Source organism: Cucumis sativus, chromosome 3 (assembly GCF_000004075.3).
Source record: "Cucumis sativus cultivar 9930 chromosome 3, Cucumber_9930_V3, whole genome shotgun sequence".
Taxonomy (NCBI): Eukaryota; Viridiplantae; Streptophyta; class Magnoliopsida; order Cucurbitales; family Cucurbitaceae; genus Cucumis; species Cucumis sativus.
Window position 1 is genome coordinate 10843929 of NC_026657.2, and position 20865 is coordinate 10864793.

A 20865-nucleotide genomic window follows, 5' to 3' on the forward strand; every position below is an offset into this window, starting at 1 on the left:
TTTATAGTTTGAGAAGTGGAATTTCATAAGTATGAAATTTTGTTGGTTTATACCAAACTCGTAATTGTGTGAGTTCTTAATTACGTCTTTTAGTGATTTTACACTACTTCACTTATCTGGTTCTAAAATCAGTCAATCTAGTCTTAAATCATTGGACTTTGAGAATGAAGAAAGCCTATCGTCTATATTCGTGGTTTGGAAACTAAGTAGATAATAAGAATCATACCCTCTCCTTTTCCTATTAGAATTTAAACTCATACTCTACCCTATATGGATCCCTACCTTTCTATAGTTTTTTTTTTCTTTTTTTTGTTAATACGGGGAAGTAGCTCAAACAAATCCAATTGAAAGATAATGCTAGATCTCATGACTTCGAATGTCTCCTTTTATGGAACCCCTATAGTGTCTATTTACAGGAAAAACATAACTCAAACTAGAGTCATTTCAACCTTTGATAAACATGATCTCGCACAATTAGAGTCGTCAAAATTTAGAAAGCATATTCGTTGACACCTCCTATTGAGGTAAGAGAGTCCAACCCCAAAAAAATTGGATAGAGACGGATTTAAATGTTGGCTAGATAAGCATCCTATAATAAGAGGAGTAGTTATAAACCTATATACCCACATACTCAAGTATTCGAGTTTGTGTGACGAACACCGGACTGGTGTACAAATATTTCTCATCTTGTAGTTCACATTACTTCCTAAATGGTAGATTTATCATTGTTGTCATGTGAATGATATATGCATTTTCTCCTCTCTGTATTTTGGCACCAATTAATTATGCTTTTTTTTTTTTTACTAAATCCACCCAAAAACAGTTTAGAAAATTAATTATGTGTTTGAATTACATTTTCAAGTGTTTAATTTTTTTTAAAAAAAAACTAAACTATTGGAAGCCACTTCAAATATAATTTTAAGTGTATCTAACAAATTTTTAATTCAATCCAAACGAAACAAATTAACCTAACTATTTGTGTTAAATTTTTACTCATACTTCGAGCAAATAAAAGAATTTATTAGAAATACAATCAAAGTCCAACATTTATTTAAACAACTATTAAAACAAAAGAATTTTATAAAAATGTCAACAAATTGATCTTCTCATTAATATATTTCACGTTTTTAAATTAACAGATTTGCTATTCATATTATATTCACATTATGATTTTACATATATCTGGTGATGTGAATTATGAAAATATTAATGAAATGTAAACAACGGGTTGATTTATAGTTTTAATTTTCTTAAATGTAAGCAAGTGAAAATTAAATTAAACACACCTTGTTATAAGAGTTATACTATTGATATCACGATTGTTTTGAGTATGTAATTGACGTGTAATTGTTCTAAGTTTTATTGTTGTCTCGTTGATGAATCTCAACTTTGTTTGACATTCGAGTAATGGTCTATTGACTCAAATATTGCATGGTTGTCCTATGACACCTTTCTAAAAAATACGACTTGACCTAAATTGGTTATTAAGAAGTAGTTGGATGAGTTAGACATATTTGACCATATTTTAGGGTTATTTGATAATTTTTGTAACATTTTAATCTTCAAAACTTTTAATTTCTAATAATAATTTGGTCTCTTATTTGGTAAGAATTTCGTCTTTTTAGTATTAGCAATTTCTTCTCCATTTTTTACCATAATTAATATATTTCTCATACACAAAAGTTGAATTCTTAGTCAAATATTTTTTTAAAGAATGGTTGCAAATATAACAATTAGATTCAAATTAATTAAATATGTAGCAACATTTTAAAAAAATTGTTAATATAGCAAGATTAGCAAATATTATCCATAATAGAAGTCTATCATTGGTAGGCTATGTTGCAAATATGAATCTATTATTGATAAATCATACGAGTCCATCAACGATAGAAGTTTATCGCCTATAGACTTTGCTATATTTGCAATTTAAAAATAAACTTTGTTATATACTTAATTATTATTCCTAAAATTGCTACCTATTATAATTATTATTATTTTTTATTTTAAACTAACGACCCATTTCAATATAATATGTTTCTTTGTTTTTTAAATCGATACCTATAAACACTCATTTTACATTTAAATTTCTTAGTTTGTAATATGCTTCTTACCAATATGTTCAAAAATCACGTCAACTTTTGAAAACTAAAGAAATTTTTTTTTTTTTAGAATTTAAGTAAGATTTAAACTATTTGAGTCAAGAAGGATACATACTATTACTATATTATATTACAAGAGAAAATATACTTACTTGAAAAAAAATTAAAAAACAAAATGTGTAGCTATTTCTGTTTTTAGTTTTTAAGTTTTTAAAATTTTGAATGATTAATTGTAGTTTTATTTTTCTTTTAATAAATGATTTCCAAATATGGATTAGTTATTGAATATTATTCTTTAACAATTTAAACCACACACTTTTAACACTTAGTAACAATTTAATCCTTACCATTCAAATCATTATGTTTTATGACTTTATTGAGTTTTTTTCTTTTGTAGATATATGAATTGGTAAATTGGTTAAAAACAAAGTATATTTATAACACAAAAGGCTTAGTCATATTTAATAAAATCCAACACTAACTTTTACGATAAATATCAAATTATTATATAATTTAGATATCGACATTTATATCTTTGATTCATTATAGTCTTTGTACTATCAAAATACTTTTTTTTCTCGTTCATATAAATTTAGCTCGTTTATTTTGTCTTATAAAAAGGAATTATAATGGTGAACAAACGTAAACTTTGTACCAAATTAAAATGATGGTTACATCTTGAATATTTCTGTAAATAAAATATCACGTTAAAACTTTTATCCATAAACTTAGATAAAAACAAAGATATAGAAACTACAATAATCACTTTTAAAAGTAGAAACATGAAAGTGTATATATAAATACATATTTCTAAGGTACAAACAACAAAATAAATAAAAGAAAAACAAATAAAAAATTACAAAAATTAAAATATTTATAGTTATTATTATACATATTATTATTTGGTAAGAAAAAGTAGTATTCAAACCATTAAACCGAGAAGGAAAAAGAAAAAGTTGTTACCAATATTACCCCTAAATCCAATCTTTATTTTATCCAAAAGCCAAATCATTCAACATCTCCAAACATTTGACTCCCCCACCATAAATAAATATAAAATAAACATTTCTTCAAATAATATTTTATAAAAAAGAGACTTTTTCTTAAATAATAAATAATTTTAAATATTTACAAAATGCAGTAAATTTTTTTAATTCTATCCATTGTAATAGTGATGTCCTTCTGGGATTGATTATCAAATATCATTTATTGAAGAATATCACTTACAAATTTTTATTATTGATATAATTTGAAATTTGATGTTCTATTTTTGACAATTATTTTATAAAAGATCAAAAAAATGTTTAAAAAATATCTTTTAGAATGGTGTTTTTATTTTTAAAATTTGAGTAAGAATTTGGATGTTATTTTAAAAAAATAAGTAAGTTATTGTAATATTCTTTATATTTAATTTTCAAAATGGAAAACAAAAACGAAATAATAATATTTACAGGAACATTATTTTAACTTTTAAAAATTAAATAAATACATAGCGAAAACCCAATTGAGTAATTTCCACCCAATTTTCATTCTCAAAAAACAAAATAAAAGAAATCCAAAACCATTAAAAATAAAAAGCCAAACTCACACACCACGCACCACACCGCGAGTGCACCAACACCCCTCCGCCGCCCGCCACATATAACCCAAAAAAGCAAAATCCCGCCGCAACACGCACTCCGATACAACGTGTCGATATCCAATTCGGAAGTCACATCATCTCCAGTACACCTTTCCGTAGATAATCCAGTCGGCGCCACCGACGTGATCTCCACGTGCCACACGACTCGCCGTCGCCAGCGCCGTCACACCACGCGCCAACCACCCCGCGTACAAAATACTCTTCTCCCGTTCCTCAAAACGGACCTCACCCCCCCCCCCCCCGTCCCTCTCTCTCTCTCTCTATAATAAGCCCTCTCTTTCTATCTCTCAAAGCACATAAACAAGTTCGCTTTATTTTTATTTTTATTTCTTCTTCTTCTTCTTCTTCTTCATATATTATTCATCCCCATTTTTCTTCGGCTTTTCAATTCTGTATTTCTCGCCATGAAAGCGTAGCTTTGTGTTAAACTAAGGTACAACTCTTCTTCTTTACGACTATATATGTACGAGTATTTTCATTTTATACTGTATTAACTACTCCTATACATGATTTTCGTTTTTTTTTTTTTTTCCTTTTCATGTTTGTTGTTGTTGTTGTTGTTATTATTATTATTATTATTCTCTATCGTAATTCGATTTTGTTTATGGATTGAACAAACTCCAGGGATCCTCTTTTGTTTTTGTGAGTTTTTTTCGTTGTTACAATTACAATATATGGTTTCGCTTCTTTAAGGAAGAAATAACTTCATGTCGGGTTTTTGAATTTTCTTCGATTTTTCTTCTTAGTGTTAACCACAGCTTTTTAGGTGTTTTCTTCATTTGATTAACTTTAATTTTCTTAGATCACATTGAGATAATCTCTCAGAACGTAATTTCTCGAGTATTTTTCGCTTGTTCTAACCGAGTTGTTTGTTTACTGGTTCTATCTGTGATTAGTGGTTTTTTTTTTATATTGAAGTTTCGAGTGGAGCTGCTTTTTAAGTCTGTTAATGTGGGGACGTTTGGTTGTTTCAATTCTTTTTTTTTTTTTTTTGGGTTCAAAATATGGATCTGGATATGATTGCGGTTAATTGAGTTTGGAGTACTATTGCTCTTTTCTTCCTTTACTTGCAAGGGATTTTTCTTTCTTTCTTTTTTTAAAAGAAAAAATGTATGTATTTATCTTTCTATAATGTCTTCTTTGTTTAATTTGGAAGATTTAGAACGCTGTTTTTGTATCTTATATGATTGGTTGAATATGATTTGTAATGGTAAGTGTTGACAGGATATTTTCTGTGTTCTGAAATATCAACTTGAGAATTCGATCTGGGTTTTTCTTTGCGTTGGGTTTAGCATTTGGAATATGTTCCTTGCAAATACTTTTTTAATTAGTTGGGGCGGATCTATTTGGTTGCTAATGAACGTTTTATGTTTGTGTTTGGATGCTCACTCTTCTCTTAAAGGCCAGACGAGAGTGAATAATTTACTTGCTGTACATAATGTATAGGTTGGAAAGTTCTTGGCTTCATTCGTAGTAAATGTAGACTGTTCGTTATATTTGTTAAAATTCGTTCACTACATTTGTTAAAATTCAAGATGAGTTGTGGGGAAACTTATGGTAACTGTACTTGTACCATCAATATCTTTATTCATTACATCGAGGTTTTTATCCTCTGGTATTAACATGCGATTTTTAATTGGTTTTTCTGGTGTGTTTTCAGGAAAAGTAGACGTTTTTATTTTCATATTTTGCCTATAATTGTAAAATATGCTTGTTAATTGCATAATACGATTATTTTTGGAAATCAAACTTTTAATGTTCCTGAGAAGGATACCTGAAATTCTAATGCAAATGCATGATTGAAGATTAACTCTTTTAATACTTGATAAAATCTTGCAAGGTTAGTGCTTCTTGATATGATAACTTTAGAATTAGTTAAAAAGATATGCTCAAGTGGTTGTCATGTTGTGAATGGCTTTTGCAGATGGATGTAGTTCAAATAAAAAACCAAGATACTTGCTGCGAAGATATGTCACCCGACCAGTCTGTTTCTCCACAGATTTCTAGTACATGGGCTGACTTTAGAGAACCTGAGGCTCATCCTCGAATTGGGGATGAATACCAGGCAATAATTCCCCCTCTTGTGGTCAAATCAGATGATCTTGGGCTTTTGAAAAGTGAAGCTGGTGGTCTGCGTGATATTTACGTTGGATTTCCTGCACCAGAAGCAGGTATAGATGATGTTGAGATTCTGAAACAGAAGCAACATAATGGGAATGATAATATTGTTCTGGCATCAAACCAAAGTGAACATGCAGCCGTGTCTGAAATGCAGGATGTTCCAGAAGCTCGAGAGGTTAAATCATCCGATGCCATGGCAAATAAGGATTTGGAATATGCAACAAATTTTCTGTTGCAACAAGAAATGAAGATGAAAATGAAAGAAAGCAATGCTGACAATGACCAATGGTTGGCTTCTGATTCCTTGAATGATTCGTCGAGTGACATAGAAATGGCCAGTCTTCTCCTTGGATTATACATTTTTGGGAAGAACCTCATTCAGGTGAAGAAATTTGTTGGAACTAAACAGATGGGGGATATTCTCTCATTTTATTATGGGAAATTTTACGGATCCGACAAATACCGTAGATGGACAGCATGTCGTAAAGCAAGAGGCAAGAGATGTATATGTGGACAGAAGTTATTTACTGGCTGGAGGCAACAGGAGTTGTCATCTCGCTTGCTTTCCTCATTATCAGAGGAAAAGAAAAATACCGTAGTGGAGGTAGAGTTCAATTTTTACTTCATGCTAGATTATATAACAACCGATCCTCACATTGGCAACCTCATCAATGTAAAAGAGTTCAGAAATTTATAGATTACCCGCAGTGAAACTACCACATGCTTTTGTACATAGTTATTTAGAGTCAGCTGAAGTTGTCCTGCCCACATTTTCCTAAAGAATGCAGAACTAACACCCCGATTTTTCAGCGCAAAGATAGACACATTACATTTCCATGTAGTTTGCTAACTTGAACACTTAGATCCATGTTCCTATCGAAGCAAGACACTATATATTGTTGTTCTTCTTCAGTTTCACTAACATTTTGTATACTCTCAGCCTCAATAACTTATTCACTGTTGTGAAGTATATTGTGCCAATATTTTTTCTTTAACATTTTGACTTATGGTCAAAGAGATTGTTCAGTCGGCGAAGGGCTTTATCTCGATTTTCTATCCTGCATTTATTACCTAATTCCTATCATTAGCGATAGCTGATGCATTTTGTTTCCCTAGATCTCAAGTTTTGATGTATTGACAGGTTTGTAGGGGATTTATTGAGGGTAAAATACTGCTGGAGGAATATGTATTCTCTTTGAAAGCTACAGTTGGGTTGAATGCCCTTGTAGAGGCCGTTGGAATTGGTAAAGGAAAACAAGATCTTACCAGCACCACCATGGATCCAATTAAGTCTAATCATGCTCATCCTGCCCGGCCGGAAATACCAGTTGGTAAAGCATGTTCGACACTTACACCTGTTGAAATTGTCAAATTTCTTACTGGAGATTTCAGGTTGAGCAAAGCACGATCAAGTGATCTCTTTTGGGAAGCTGTTTGGCCTCGTTTGTTAGCAAAAGGGTGGCATTCCGAGCAGGCTAACAATTATGGTAGTACTGTTGGTTTAAAGCATGCTTTGGTATTCCTGATCCCTGGTGTGAAAAAATATTGCCGAAGAAAACAAGTTAAGGGAGAACATTACTTTGATTCAGTCAGTGATGTCCTAAATAAGGTTGCTTCAGACCCTGGGCTTCTTGAACTTGACAATGTTGTAGAAAAACAGTGCAGTGACAAGGAAGAGTGCGAGTTGAGTGGCAAAATAAAACAGGACCAGGAAGATTTCCCTAGTCAGCAACGTTATTGCTATCTTAAGCCACGAACTCCCGTTCATATTATGGATACAATCAAATTTATGGTTGTTGATACAAGTTTGGCTGATGGAAGCACATTCAAGATCCGTGAACTACAAAGTTTGCCAGTTGAGATTACAAATAAATATGTTTCCAAAAGTCATTCCGAAGAGGATGAGCAAATTTCTTCAGAGATTTCAATGGATGATACTCATTCTGATAATACTATGCATTTTGATAAGGAAGTAAGTGACACTTCCAAAGGCACCAGAATCAGCTTGGACAAAAAAGTTTATATTGATGAGGAAACTTGTGTAGGAAATTCTTCAAATAAAGAGTCTTCAAATGATGGCCTAGATGGCCTACATTCTACCAGTATAAGCATGGAAGTTCAGGAGGATAAACAATCTTTATTGGACAACACACAACAAAGTGATATTGTTCTGGACCAAATGAGCGAGGGAAAACCCAAATCTGAAATTGACTCCACCGATTATACCAAACCAAGTTGGGAATTAAACACTTGCACTGAACAAGTAAGCTGCAATGTAATTAAAATCTTCGCTGATCCTGAACTGAAAGAGGAGGACAGTTCATCCGATCATTATGATTTAAACCATAATATTCTCCTTCAAGTTGATTCGTCGAAGGAGAATTTGCCTTGGTCTTCTTTATCCAGGAGCAGTACAATTACTAGTTATGGTGATGTCCTTAATGTTGTTGAAGTTCCACAAAGTAGACATGTACCTCATACTTTTATTGACCTTAATTTGCCTATTCCTCAAGATTCCGACAGCCATGGAAGCTCCACCACGGAAACAAAAGGACAGAAAAATATACCAAACAAGTGTTCTGAAAGCCTCGACATCTCAGATCGTGACTCCACCATGATTTCTCGAAGACAAAGTAATCGAAATCGACCTCCAACAACTAGAGCTCTGGAAGCTCATGCTTTAGGACTATTGGATGTAAAACAGAAGCGGAAGAGTAAGGACGTCTTTCTAGAGGAGAATTGTATTTTGCGACCTTCCCAGCACGCTCATTCAAAGGCGAGACACACGGATAAGTTTGGGAATGGCATTGTGGATTTCCAACTAGAGGACAGAGAAAGTAATGTCAGCGATGACAATGGTAACATGTTCCATAAGCTGGAAGTTTAACTTAACATTGAAATCTCCATGACCTGGTTTCCTAAACTGGTAAAGGTGCCTTAGTGCGTACTTTTGCACGAGAACGAAGGTTACTTTGTAATCATATCCATCTGAAACTAAACTATCAAAGTGTTATGGTGGAGCAGAAACTCTGATGACTGCCGTCTTCTCTCATCCTCCACGTTCAAGCAGTGTGTTTCACTTCATAACTGTAGCAGTTCTCTGTGGAAATTCAGAAACTAAGCTCCTTTACCCTGTGAACTTGAATTAGTTGCTTCTCTTAAATCATTTTTTGCTGCCGAGTTCGATTACTCTTCGATGTTTCTCTTCGGTCGTTCGAATCTTGGACTCTCCTTGTGTTTTGCACCTGTACAGTGTCCAGTGGTGATAGTAAAACATGTCACATGAGTTATGACTTCATCTTCCCATCCACAGAAAGATGGCTGAGCCTTGTGCTATGCTCCATCGGCCCATCTATGGCGAATGTAAATACACACAAAGGTCAGAATCCATAAGGTTGCCGTATCTGTTCTTTTTCACTGCATACAGATCAAACGGGTAATGTTAGTGTATTTATTTGTCTTTGAAAAACAAAAAGATTAGACAAAGAAACAAACATATATGTGGATTAACTTAAACGCAATTACTAATGTGTTAAACTATTAGGATTTCGCATGATTTGAATTGGTTTGTGGTCATATCATTAATCCAGTCCCTGTGCTTAAAAGTCGAACTTAGTCCCTACTAGAATTTAGGTAGGAACTCATTGCGATGATTTTATCAAACTAGATGGACTATTTATGACACCGTATCAAACTACGATGATCTAAATTCTGGACCAAACTTGTAATTTCACCCAAGTTTGCTGCCCATTTATTCTTTACTAAAATTCTTATTTGTATGATATCTTTGTTAAGTAGTTACAAACTATATTTCTTTTAAAAGTTTTACTTAGCCAGTAGTTAGTACTTATACACACACACACATACATAGAGTTTTTGTAATGTTGAAGATTCAGTACGATATGTTTACATTGCATGGTTACCAAATACCAATAAGGCCAAATTTTGGTGAAAGTCTTTGTCATCTCTTAATTCTTTTTTGTTTTGGAATTGGTATCATATATGTTTGTGAGCACTTAAATACATCTTTTAATTATTGTTATTATTATTGATAACATGCGAGAGAGAAAACTGAACCTCCAGTTTTGTAGTTGATATTACAATCAAGAACTATTCTCATCTTGACTTTCCATTCATGAAGACTAATAAGAGATTTACTAATATATTTTGCCAACTACATAATATTTATATCCCTATCTATTATAATTAATACTTAGAAGAATATTTGTTTTTTATTTGACAATATATTTGAGGTGGAGAATCGAATCTCACACTTTGAGATTATTGATACAAGTTCATGCTAGTTGAACTATGTTCATGTTGACAGACTAGTTGATTCAATTCCTTATAAAAATATTTACTAAATACCAAAACGACATCGTTCTAATTCAACGTATAAAAAAATACATCAACAATAAGATTGGATAATCTAATTAGATCAATCAAATGAAAATTTTCTACCATTTCCTCAAAATGAGCTTAGGTTATTGCTAATTGACTTGACTTCATCATCTCCATAATTATTATACTAAAAAAAGTTTCCCACCACCTTAAAAAAAAAAGCCTTAAAATGGTTGACAACTTATATGTATTTTAGATGGTTCGTTAACCAACATGACAAAAATTAAGTTGAATATTTTGTTTAGTTACAATAATTTAATTGGAAGTGATGTACATCACCTCCTACATCTTTATTTGGTTATAGATTTAATAACCAAATGGATATAAAGAAATTCAATCTACATATAAAGTTTGTAATTAAGTTTATTACAAACTTTTATAAGTGCTCATGTCTTTTATTATTATTTTTTAGGGAACTATCGTTACTTTCTATTTTGGTAAAAAGAAATAAACAAATTCTTTCATGTTGTTGAGGTGATAATATTAATGTATATTATTAGCTGTGAATGGAATTCGTTCTCAGAAGCTTCCAATCAAATGTTATTTCATACAATATCTCTAAATTATTTCTTTATTATAATGTTTCTTTTCCCTTTTGAAGGTTTCCAATGTCAACACTTTTCCTTTACAAAGAAAAGAAAAACTTGAATGTGACTTAGGAGTTGTCTATTTTTTACATGTTAATAAAATGTTCGATAAATGTCACGTGATAAATTTTACGTTTTTCTATAAATATTATAACGTTTTTTGGATAAGTAAATCAATTTTAAACTTATGCTTTATAACACACTTTAATTTAGTCATTTATCAACCTAACGGACAGTTTAATAAATATAAATATAGTGATATCTTTTTTAAAAAGAAAATTTATTTTAAAATTAATAATATTTTGTAAATATTTGTTATATTTAAAAGTAACCTTTAAAAAATTAGAAAAAGGTTTAGTTGGAAAAATTTGATGAGAGGGAAAGTTTATGAGTATTTAAATAATAATATGCTTTAGTTTATTGCAAAGTTAAAAATTTTATAGTATAGATTTGTACATTTTTATATGATAATTGTATGTTTATTTAGTTGAGATTTTATTGGTATGAATCATAATTAATCATAAGGACTTAGGTGGGAGGGAGGACCAATTCTTTTTTGACATCTCAATAACTATGTTTCAAAAATTCCAATCTATTTCATTTCATATTTCCTTTTAGAATTTATTGCATTTTCTTTTATTTTCTTTCTTCTTCATTTTTTTAAAAAAAAATCAAATTAAAGAGGTAACCACACCCATATTTATATTCAAAGAGATTTATCATAATAGATTAAAAGAATCCCTTTTCTTCTTTCATTTGTCAATTATCGTCAAATTTTTATCAATTAAATTAGGCTTTCGTTCAATATTATGAAATTGAAATGCTTGTTGAGCCAAAATCCTTTAATTACACTTTCACCGATCATGATAATAACGACATTTACCTAATTTTAATTAAAACCTACTCATCCATTTACTAAGATAGACCAGACCAATAAAGGAAAAGAGTCAACAAAAATAAAAAGAGAGAAAAATAAATAGGCAAACAAATTATAGGACAATTACACCTAATATTATCATTTTTCTTTTTCTAAATTTATTAATCTTTACCAAATATTATATAAAATCTTACCAGTTTATCTTAGTAAATCTCTAAGAAATAAATATGGATTCAATTATATTTTTTGTTAGTAACCAAGTTCTAAAAACAAAATAAGTTTTTAAAACATAGTTTTTTAGTTTTCAAATTTTAATTTGACTTTTTAAAATTATTTGTAAAATCAAAATTGGGAGTAGAAGTTGTGTTTACAGGGATTCAAAAATTTCTTTCTAATGGTTAGGGAGAAATTGAAGTTTGTAAAGAACACATTAGGGAATTAAAATTAGGTTAGGGAGAAATTGAAGTTTGTAATTTATCTAAACCCAAATAAAAATGAAAAGAAACCGACCGGTGTGGGAATTTCCGAGAACCATCCGGAGAATGAATAAACCGGTTCATCATTGACCTAAGAATCTTCATATATATTATTCATACCTTCCTGTGAAGAAACCCAAATTATAATCTAAACCTGACTCTGCCACGTCTCTCCGCTCATCTCTCTCAACCTCCCGATTCTCCGACCTTTGATTCTCTTTCTTTTTCCCTTCCCAATTTAAGAAAAAATATCTCCCAATATGGAAAGATCTATGGAGATCAAGGTCGTATCCGCCAGGGATCTCAACAACGTCAATCTCCTCATGAAAATGGACGTTTACGTCCTCGTCAAACTCCTCGTCACCGACATCTCCGGTAAATCCAAGCCTAAATCCGCACAGAAATTCATGACTCCTGTCGATAAGGAAGGCGGAAGTAACCCAATTTGGAATTTCTCCGTTAAATTTTCTGTTGATGAAGCCGCCGTTAGGGCAAACTGTCTTACCCTCGTTTTTAAACTCCGATGCCAACGGAATCTCGGCGATAGAGATATCGGCGAGGTCTATGTTCCGGTAAAAGAGCTTCTAGATTCCGCCGGCGAGGGTAAAGGCGATTTGATGCAACATCTTAGCTATCAGGTGAGAAAACCGTCCGGAAGTCCCCAGGGAGTCCTGAATTTCGCTTTTCGATTTGGGGAAAATTCCAACTCCGGACCGGTTAAACCGGATCAGATTCATTCTCACAACCCGGTTCCCACCTACCCGCCGCTGGAACCGAGTCCGGTCGCCGTCTCTCACGGTGGGGGTTATCCTCCGCTACCGGAGCCGAGTCTCGTCGCCATCTCTCACGGTGTGGCTTATCCACCGCCACCGTCTCTTCCTCCGCAGCCAGAAGTTCATTCTCAGCCTTCGAATTTGTATCCGGTCCTCCCTCCGAAATTGGCGGAACCGGAGATTGTATTTACTGCATACCCGCCGCCGCAGCCGGCGGCTGTATATAGCGTGTACCCTCCCTGTACGTCATACCACTCATACGCGCCGGCCCCGACATACAGCGCGTACGCGCCAGCACCGACTCAACAACCAGGGTACGGATACAATCATGTACCGCCGCCACCAACGACAGCGACGTATGGGTACCCACCGCCACCAACCTACGTATATCCGCCGCCACCGTCGTATTACCCACCTCCGATGCAGAATAAGAAAAGCAACATGGGGTTAGGATTGGGAGCTGGGTTGGTGGGTGGAATGTTGGGAGGGCTTTTGATCGGAGATATGGTGTCGGACGCCGCGGACGGTGGATTTGGTGATTCTGGTGGATTTGACTTCTGATTGAAACGATGCCGTTCTGCGTATTTGTTTTGTATCTCCCCCAAGAGTTGGTTACCGTTTTGGTTTGTGCAAAATTCAACCTTCTTTCACCTTTTCTTTTTCTTTCCTTTTTTTTTGTATATGATGAACATTATTTCTTTTATTATTTTGTTTTGTTTATGTTTCTTCTAAAGGTAAATTTTTATTTTTCTTTCTATTAGAATGGTTGGTTGTGAATTAGCATTGGTGATTTGATTGGAACAACAACAACACTCTTTTTCTACCCCTCGATTTGATTGGTACAAAATCCAAGAGTTGAATTAAGGTGGAGAATTTTAACACATAATCACACTCTTTTTGTTTAATACCTTTTTTTATAATCTAATTTTGTGTCTTAACATACTTCTAATAAATTTTACGTTTTACTTGGGTTATGAATTAAAAATGATAATATCTTAACTAAGTTATATTTAAATTGACAATAAATAAAGAACTGTTCATGAACCCTAAGCTATAAGAAAAATAATAAAAACAAAAGAGTGAACTAAGTTGATGAAAGAACTATCAAAATTCAAATTAGTCAAACATATATACACTCTTAGAAGACAACATACATAGAGAAATTTTAAAAAGAAAAGAAGATGATTTTCTTTTTCTTTATTATTATTATTTGTGGTGACATAAGGAAGAAGTAATGGTTGAATATGAGGCTTGAGGAAGAATTTTGAAGGCATAAGAAGGAATACAATATCTTGAAGAACTCATGTGTTTGACTTATTAAACTATCTATTCTAACCTAATAGCTTTAGTATATGTGAATATTTCGTTACTAAATTTTTATGTTAGTAAATATCAGTGAGTCTCGTCTTAATATGGCATACAAAAAAGTATATAATATGTTGACATAACACGTAATAAATAGATAAAGACTAAAAATAAAAACGTTTCAAATGTGGTGATTGTCTAATTTATATGTAGATTGAGTAATTAAGAAGACATTGTTCTTCTTACCATTGAAATGTAAAAGAAAGATAAAAATAATTTTTTGTCTTAGATTTTAGATACAGTTTCTATTTTCGGTTTGAAACGTTTCATGTTTAGCAACCATGGTTCAAATTGCATTATGAATTCAATAGGTACATTTTTAAAATGCTATAATTTTATCTTTCAATTTTGAGTTGTTTTCAATTTAATTTATAAATCGAGGTTTTGAGTTTTATACTTTTAACTCTAAACGACGTTCACTCTCAACTTTTAACATTAATATCAAGTAATTAATTTAGAGTTACTAGTAATTAAGTTTCCTTGTTTCTTTTCGTCACTATTAAAATTAGGTTTAAAATCTCACGTCATATTTATTTGAAATTAATTAATAGACATTAATGACAAATTTTAAATTGTATTTAGTAAAAAGCGATTAAAATTGAAAGTATAAATTTTTTACCAATTTAAAACAAGACTCAAATTTGTAATGTGACAACTTTCTTTTTTGGAAAAAAAAACTATTTCGTAGAGTGACAAAAGTTTTACATTAACGACAAATAGAGACTAAAATATAACAAAATACACGTTTAGGGATCAATGTACGAATTTAATCGTATTGTTATTATTATTTTCCACGAGGTCATTAAATAATTTTTTAGAATTGAAGACTCAAGAATGGAAATACCATTCATTGACTAAAGTTATTTGAAAAGTATATTAAAGAAAGCTATTAAAAATAATTAGACATATCTTGCATAATTATTATTTTGATGTAAAATATGTTATAAATAGCAAACAAAAATATTTACCAAAATAGTTTTAATATTTTACATTTTTTAAAAAATACCCGGAAAACGTTTTTTAAAAATATATTTGAACAACTATTTCAAGAACATATTTGCATTGTTGTAACGCAATTGTAATGTATAACACTTTTACCGCTGATAATAATCAAACATATGATTTTTTTTAAAGAATTATAAATATATAAAAAATTATATTGACGATAGACTCTACCATTAATAGGCTCTAGTTAGCGATGAATAATTTTTTTGAGTTTGATCTAAATTTTGCCATATTTGATATTCTTTTTAAAAATTATATAATTATAATATATCTAAAAAAAATTGAGTGTTATTATTACATTTGTATTTGTCTTGTTGCTTTAATTTATTCGAGTATGTTTGGGTTGAAATTCATATCTCTCTTTATACGCACATGTAAATACTTTTACTTCTAAATTAAAACTATAATGCATTTGTTAAACAATTTTTTAAAAAAAATGTTCAACTCAATTTCAACCGTGATTTTTAAACCTCTAATATAGTGAAAATTCTCCTTTCGTAACTCTTTTTAATGTCTTAAAATTAAAATTATCTCACAAAAGTTAAAATCTAAAACCGTAAAAATAAAAATAGTTATCAAGCTAATAGTTTATCACCATATACTTAATAAATTGTTCTAATATAACGACTACAAAATGAAAACTTGAACATTTAATCTCTAAAATAGGTTATATTAATTACCGTTGAACTATACTCACTTTAACAATATATTAATAATTTTAATATTGTTTTTAGGTAAAATTTTATAAAAAATATTTTTAATTCCAAATATTTAGATACACAATTATATTTTGTTTTTATCATAGTAAAATAGAAACTAAATTATATATTTTAGTGATTTCAAATGTTAGAAGAGAAAAACAAAGTTAATAAAATGGGAAAGAAGAATAAATAAGAAAGACCCTTCGCGAATTTAAATCCATAAATTTATTTCGTTCATTTGACGCAACTCTAAAGTTTGATTTGATTTGAATACTAATTAACGATGATGTTGATATCTATAACATTCTCAATCGTGCATCTCTAATTAATAATGACATTACTTCTAACCAAAATTTTAATTAAATTTTAGGGTTAATTTTTAATTAGTTAGACCTCCATGTCATGATAAAAATATTAAATCTTTTCTTCTTCAAAGATTATTTTCTTTTTTAAAAGAATTTGTTGAAATTTACATGGAGTAGGTGAAAATTTTAAAAGCAAAGAAGACTTGGGAAAGGAAAAGGAAAGTCGTGTAATATAAATTTATAATAAGACCAATCGACACCTTAATTAATTTATGTTAACATAAACGAATAACTCAAATGTCATGAAACTTAGCTTATCATTAATATCTATTATCGAGTTAAAAAAAGTGTCCATATCAACCCGTTGACAAATATACTCAAAATAAAATAATAGTTATTTTGTATAAGATATTTTAAGTCTTGAAATAAGTTTTATATCTCAAATTAGTTTAAAATAATTACAGCAACAAATAAGTTTATACGAATTAAATAAATACTTTGTCGAATTTCTTCGATAAAATATTAAATTTTTTAAGTTTTTAAGGAGTGACATCAGAAAATAAATTTTGTTTAAAAGAATATATTTAATTTTTTTATAAAAAATATTTGAAGTCCACTTTTATGGTATAAAACAATAGTTATCAAATTTATAGTTACTACGAATAACAAATAATTTTGCCTAAATTACGGAAATTATTAGTGATTTTCATTTTTAAAAAACCACAATTCACTTTCTAAAATTGATTGATGTTTCATAAAACTTTCAAAATTACCACTTAAACAACGGTTTATTAAAATGTTGAACGAAAGTTGAGATTTGAAATAATGGGATGACATTCCAAAGTGAAAATTTTAGTTAATTTTAATGGTTTTGAATTACAAGAAAAAAAAGTAACATTTTGCATAAATAAGAGTATTTCTAATTTAATTTCTTTTAAAACGTAGTCTAAAACGTTTTCATTCTTTAATCTATACGAACTTTTCTAATATATATATTAGGTACACGATTTGATAATTGGAGATAGGAATAGAAAAAGTTTAGAATATATTTAAAGTACAAGTAGGAGTCGGGAGAAATAAGAAAGGAAACACATGCACAAATTTACAGCTATTAATAAAGTTTCTTACTATATAATGTGATAGTATGTTTGTAAGATCTTTTTGCTTTTAATGATTCATTGTAGTTTTGTTGACTTTCAATCTTGCTTTGGGGACTTTGGAGAATTGGCATAAGAGCTTGACCAATGAAAAATAACGACCAACTATATGAACAAAAAAGTGAAGATTTAAAAGTTAATCGTTAAAGATTCTAATGCTTTCTTAAATTGTCCAGAAGTAAGTTTGTTTAGAGGATATTGACATGATCATAATTGACATAACAATTGAATCTCAACATTTATAAAGATGCTAAAATTTGAAACTCAAGCTTATAATAATAATAAAAGTTTGATTTACAAATAATAGGAACGAATCACTAAACTTATATAATCATTAAAATTTATACAATTAAGGTTAAACTTAATTTTATAATTTGAGAAAGTTGAAATTGATTTTGAAAGTTTAAAACTATAATTATAGTTGTGTATGTGTGTTTTTTTTTTTTTTTTTTTTTTTGCATTTTGATCCTTTTCTAAAAGAAAATAATAATTGATTTTAGAATTTAGTCCCCAATTTGATAAAATTCACAAATCCTCCCTTCAAGTTGTGAAAGATATTTACATATAAAGTCATAAACCCTAAAACCTACAAAATTCTCCGCGTCACCGCTCACGCCTTCTTCTCCGATCGGCGACGATGAGGCCTTTAGACGAGCAAGAGACCACCGTCGTGTTCGAAAAGCTTCACAAATTCACAGGTAACAACCTCAAGAACATCGTCGAGAATCCCTCTCACGAGGGCACCGAACCAAATCCCGGCCGCTACTGCTTTCGCCTCCACAAGAACAAGGTCTATTACGTCAGTGACTCCCTCGTCAAGCGAGCTACCAACGTAGCCCGCTCCAACCTCGTCTCTCTCGGAACCTGCATCGGAAAGTTCACTCATGGCGGCAGTTTTCATCTCACTGTCCAGTCATTAGGGCTATTGTCCCCCAATGCCAAGCACAAGGTTTGGCTTAAACCAACCTCCGAGATGTCCTTTCTGTATGGAAACCATGTTTTAAAAGGCGGCTTAGGACGGATTACTGAAAATATTGTTCCCGGTGATGGGGTCGTCGTGTATTCTATGTCGGATGTGCCTTTGGGATTTGGAATTGCGGCAAAATCCACGCAGGATTGTAGGAAATTGGACCCAAATGGGATTGTGGTTCTACACCAATCGGATATTGGAGAGTATTTGAGGATGGAGGACGAGCTTTAAAGAATCAAGGATGAAGCTGAATTGAGTTTATTGGGAATCGGCTTCCTGTTCCAGGTATACTCCAGTTGTTCTTGCAAAGTTTGTTGATCAATAGGATTTTGAGCTCAAATTGATATACTGTTTTAGGCATCAAGTCAATTTTGTATCTTTTGAACACCATGGTGTTGAGATTTGTCTCTTTAATTAAGTGTTTAAGTTAGGTGAATGATGAAACTATTGCTCTAATCCGAGCTATCTAATATCATAGAGATAAGATTGTGCTTATTCTTTGCTGCAAACTAACAGTTTCTTTTTTTTTTATGATAGTATTGAATAATTATCTCTGATGGGCTGTTGTTAATCTACTTTGACAAGCACTGGAAATTTGGTTTAGTTGTGTGTGCTTATTTTTGTAGCAAGATATCGTCTTCCCATTTTTTGTATCAGTTATTTCTATTTGCACGTAAGGCCAATACGTACATTTATTTGATCATCAATACTTTTGGCGAATTGAGCTACAAGGGTCTTCACTAGAAATGAGTTTCCTTTGTTAGGCTTTAAGCTAGGCTCCTTTATGCGATGGCGGTTTCTAAGGATTTGTGTAATATCTTAGATGATTAGTTTTCTTCTTCTTCTTCTTCTGTCTATGGTTTAAGTTTCTGTTTGGGGTTCATTTGGTAACTCTGTTTGTATTATCTAATTATTCTCATTGAGAAGTGCGGTTTTTCATAAAAGAAGAACTAGATTCATTCATGCTCTGTTTTCTACGTGTTAAAGACGAACTGTTTACACTGTAGGAGTCTGGCTGAGATAGGTTTATCGGTTGGGTTGTTTTGATGGGCTTTGTTTTCTTGTATGCTATTGTGTTCTTTCATTTTTTTTTCTTCTGAATGAATGTTGTTTATATATATATATATATATATATATATATAATCTACCTACTTGTCGCTTGCAATATGCACTACATGCATAAATAGGGGACTCTGTAATTTATACTCAATACTTTCCTAAGCACTTAATGATCCAAATTTTGTCATCCGTATCATCTCAGTCTTTAAACTTGAATGAAGGGCAGAATTTTTTATGGGTGGCAGTTATGAGCCAACGTTTTGGTTGTTGTTAGATGGGGTTATTTCTTTTGGTGGTTTGGTTTTTCTTACAGTGCTAGCTAGTTAGTTAGGTAGTTTTTGTTGTTGGTTTATTTAAGATTGAGGGCTTTTTTGCCGGCGGTGTGTTATTTCATTTTTTCACTCAATTTTGTGAGTAGATTCAAAAAAAAAAAACATTTTGTGAGTAGATTCAAAAAAAAAAAAAAATTCAACAAAAAATTCTATTAGGGCAAACACTACTCAAGTTTGGAATTAGTGTTATTTGTTATCTAAACTTCCCATAGCACTTTTTGGAACTGAAAATTTAAAACATTGGTCTAAAATGATCGTTTGACCCCTAGTTTGTTAACATTTAGATGATTAGGTGTTGACTGGATTGTTAATTTGTCCAAATGTGTTGATTTAGTAATATTTTTGAGTGATTTTTCTCTCTTCTCCCTTTCTTCCTAACTTCAACAAACCTTGTGGCCGCATGCCTTCTTTGAAAGACATCGCTGCTATCTTTGAACGATTGTTAGGTGCCTTCATTGTTCATTTGTCTTGAACTAGAACAGTAGTTCTTGTTTGTTCTAGATTTGTTTGGAATGGAGGAGGATCTGCCTATAACTGGACCAAAGGTGATCCTCTACTTCATTTTACACTAAAATACTGAATTCAGATTATATGAACCTAAATTTTCCATGATGGTTAATATCAAGAGTAAAGAAAATTTGTTTCTAGACTTTGTTTTGAAACACTCTACAACATAGCTTCATTCAAAAACTAGATGGCTATTGTGATACAGCATAGTTGACTTTATTAAACCAACAAACTAAAGTGCCCTAGGTGTGGATTTAGATAAGGCTCAGCCCTTCTGCTCTTTATTTATTTATATACAGAAGCAACCTAGAAAAGAAATGTTGAAATGACTTGAAAAACTAAAACTTGCATGATGGTGAATATGAAGTCCGAAGTTGAGAATTGTACTTTAGGTTGTTGGTATTTGTAACTTCTCAAGAATGAATGAAGCTTCATCAAAGTAGTTCAAACTATTGTTCCGTTGATTGATTGAGATTTCCTTTAAATGA

General features: G+C 31.2%; 3 protein-coding genes across 4 annotated transcripts; all 3 read left to right on the forward strand.

The window, feature by feature from the left end:
• The first annotated feature begins 4010 nt into the window (after window positions 1-4010).
• LOC101210737 lies at window positions 4011-9623 on the forward strand. Of its 2 annotated transcripts, none has more exons than XM_004134437.3 (3): window positions 4011-4174; window positions 5666-6466; window positions 7004-9623. In XM_004134437.3, exons 2-3 carry the CDS (start codon window positions 5666-5668, stop codon window positions 8747-8749), a joined length of 2547 nt encoding a protein of 848 aa, XP_004134485.2. In that variant the 5' UTR covers window positions 4011-4174; the 3' UTR covers window positions 8750-9623. The 2 variants fall into 2 exon arrangements, with proteins under 2 accessions (XP_004134485.2, XP_031738256.1); XM_031882396.1 differs by lacking the exon at window positions 4011-4174 and having other exon boundaries at window positions 5773-5912; window positions 6017-6466.
• Window positions 9624-12326: 2703 nt separating this feature from the next.
• LOC101222610 (protein SRC2) lies at window positions 12327-13862 on the forward strand. Its single transcript, XM_004134156.3, has one exon. The coding sequence runs from the start codon at window positions 12464-12466 to the stop codon at window positions 13535-13537; it is 1074 nt and encodes a 357-aa protein (XP_004134204.1). The 5' UTR covers window positions 12327-12463; the 3' UTR covers window positions 13538-13862.
• A 4214-nt stretch (window positions 13863-18076) lies between these two features.
• Window positions 18077-19423, forward strand: LOC101222851 (60S ribosome subunit biogenesis protein NIP7 homolog). The gene is made up of 2 exons (XM_004134157.3): window positions 18077-18764; window positions 19017-19423. The coding sequence occupies exon 1, from the start codon at window positions 18147-18149 to the stop codon at window positions 18708-18710; it is 564 nt and encodes a 187-aa protein (XP_004134205.1). The 5' UTR covers window positions 18077-18146; the 3' UTR covers window positions 18711-18764; window positions 19017-19423.
• Window positions 19424-20865: the final 1442 nt, after the last annotated feature.

Coding starts and splice junctions, on each gene's coding strand:
- LOC101210737 (XM_004134437.3), top strand. CDS start 5,666: ATGGATGTAGTTCAAATAAAAAACCAAGATACTTGCTGCGAAGATATG. Junction 6,467..7,003: donor AGAAAAATACCGTAGTGGAG/GTAGAGTTCAAT, acceptor ATGTATTGACAG/GTTTGTAGGGGATTTATTGA.
- LOC101222610 (XM_004134156.3), top strand. CDS start 12,464: ATGGAAAGATCTATGGAGATCAAGGTCGTATCCGCCAGGGATCTCAAC.
- LOC101222851 (XM_004134157.3), top strand. CDS start 18,147: ATGAGGCCTTTAGACGAGCAAGAGACCACCGTCGTGTTCGAAAAGCTT.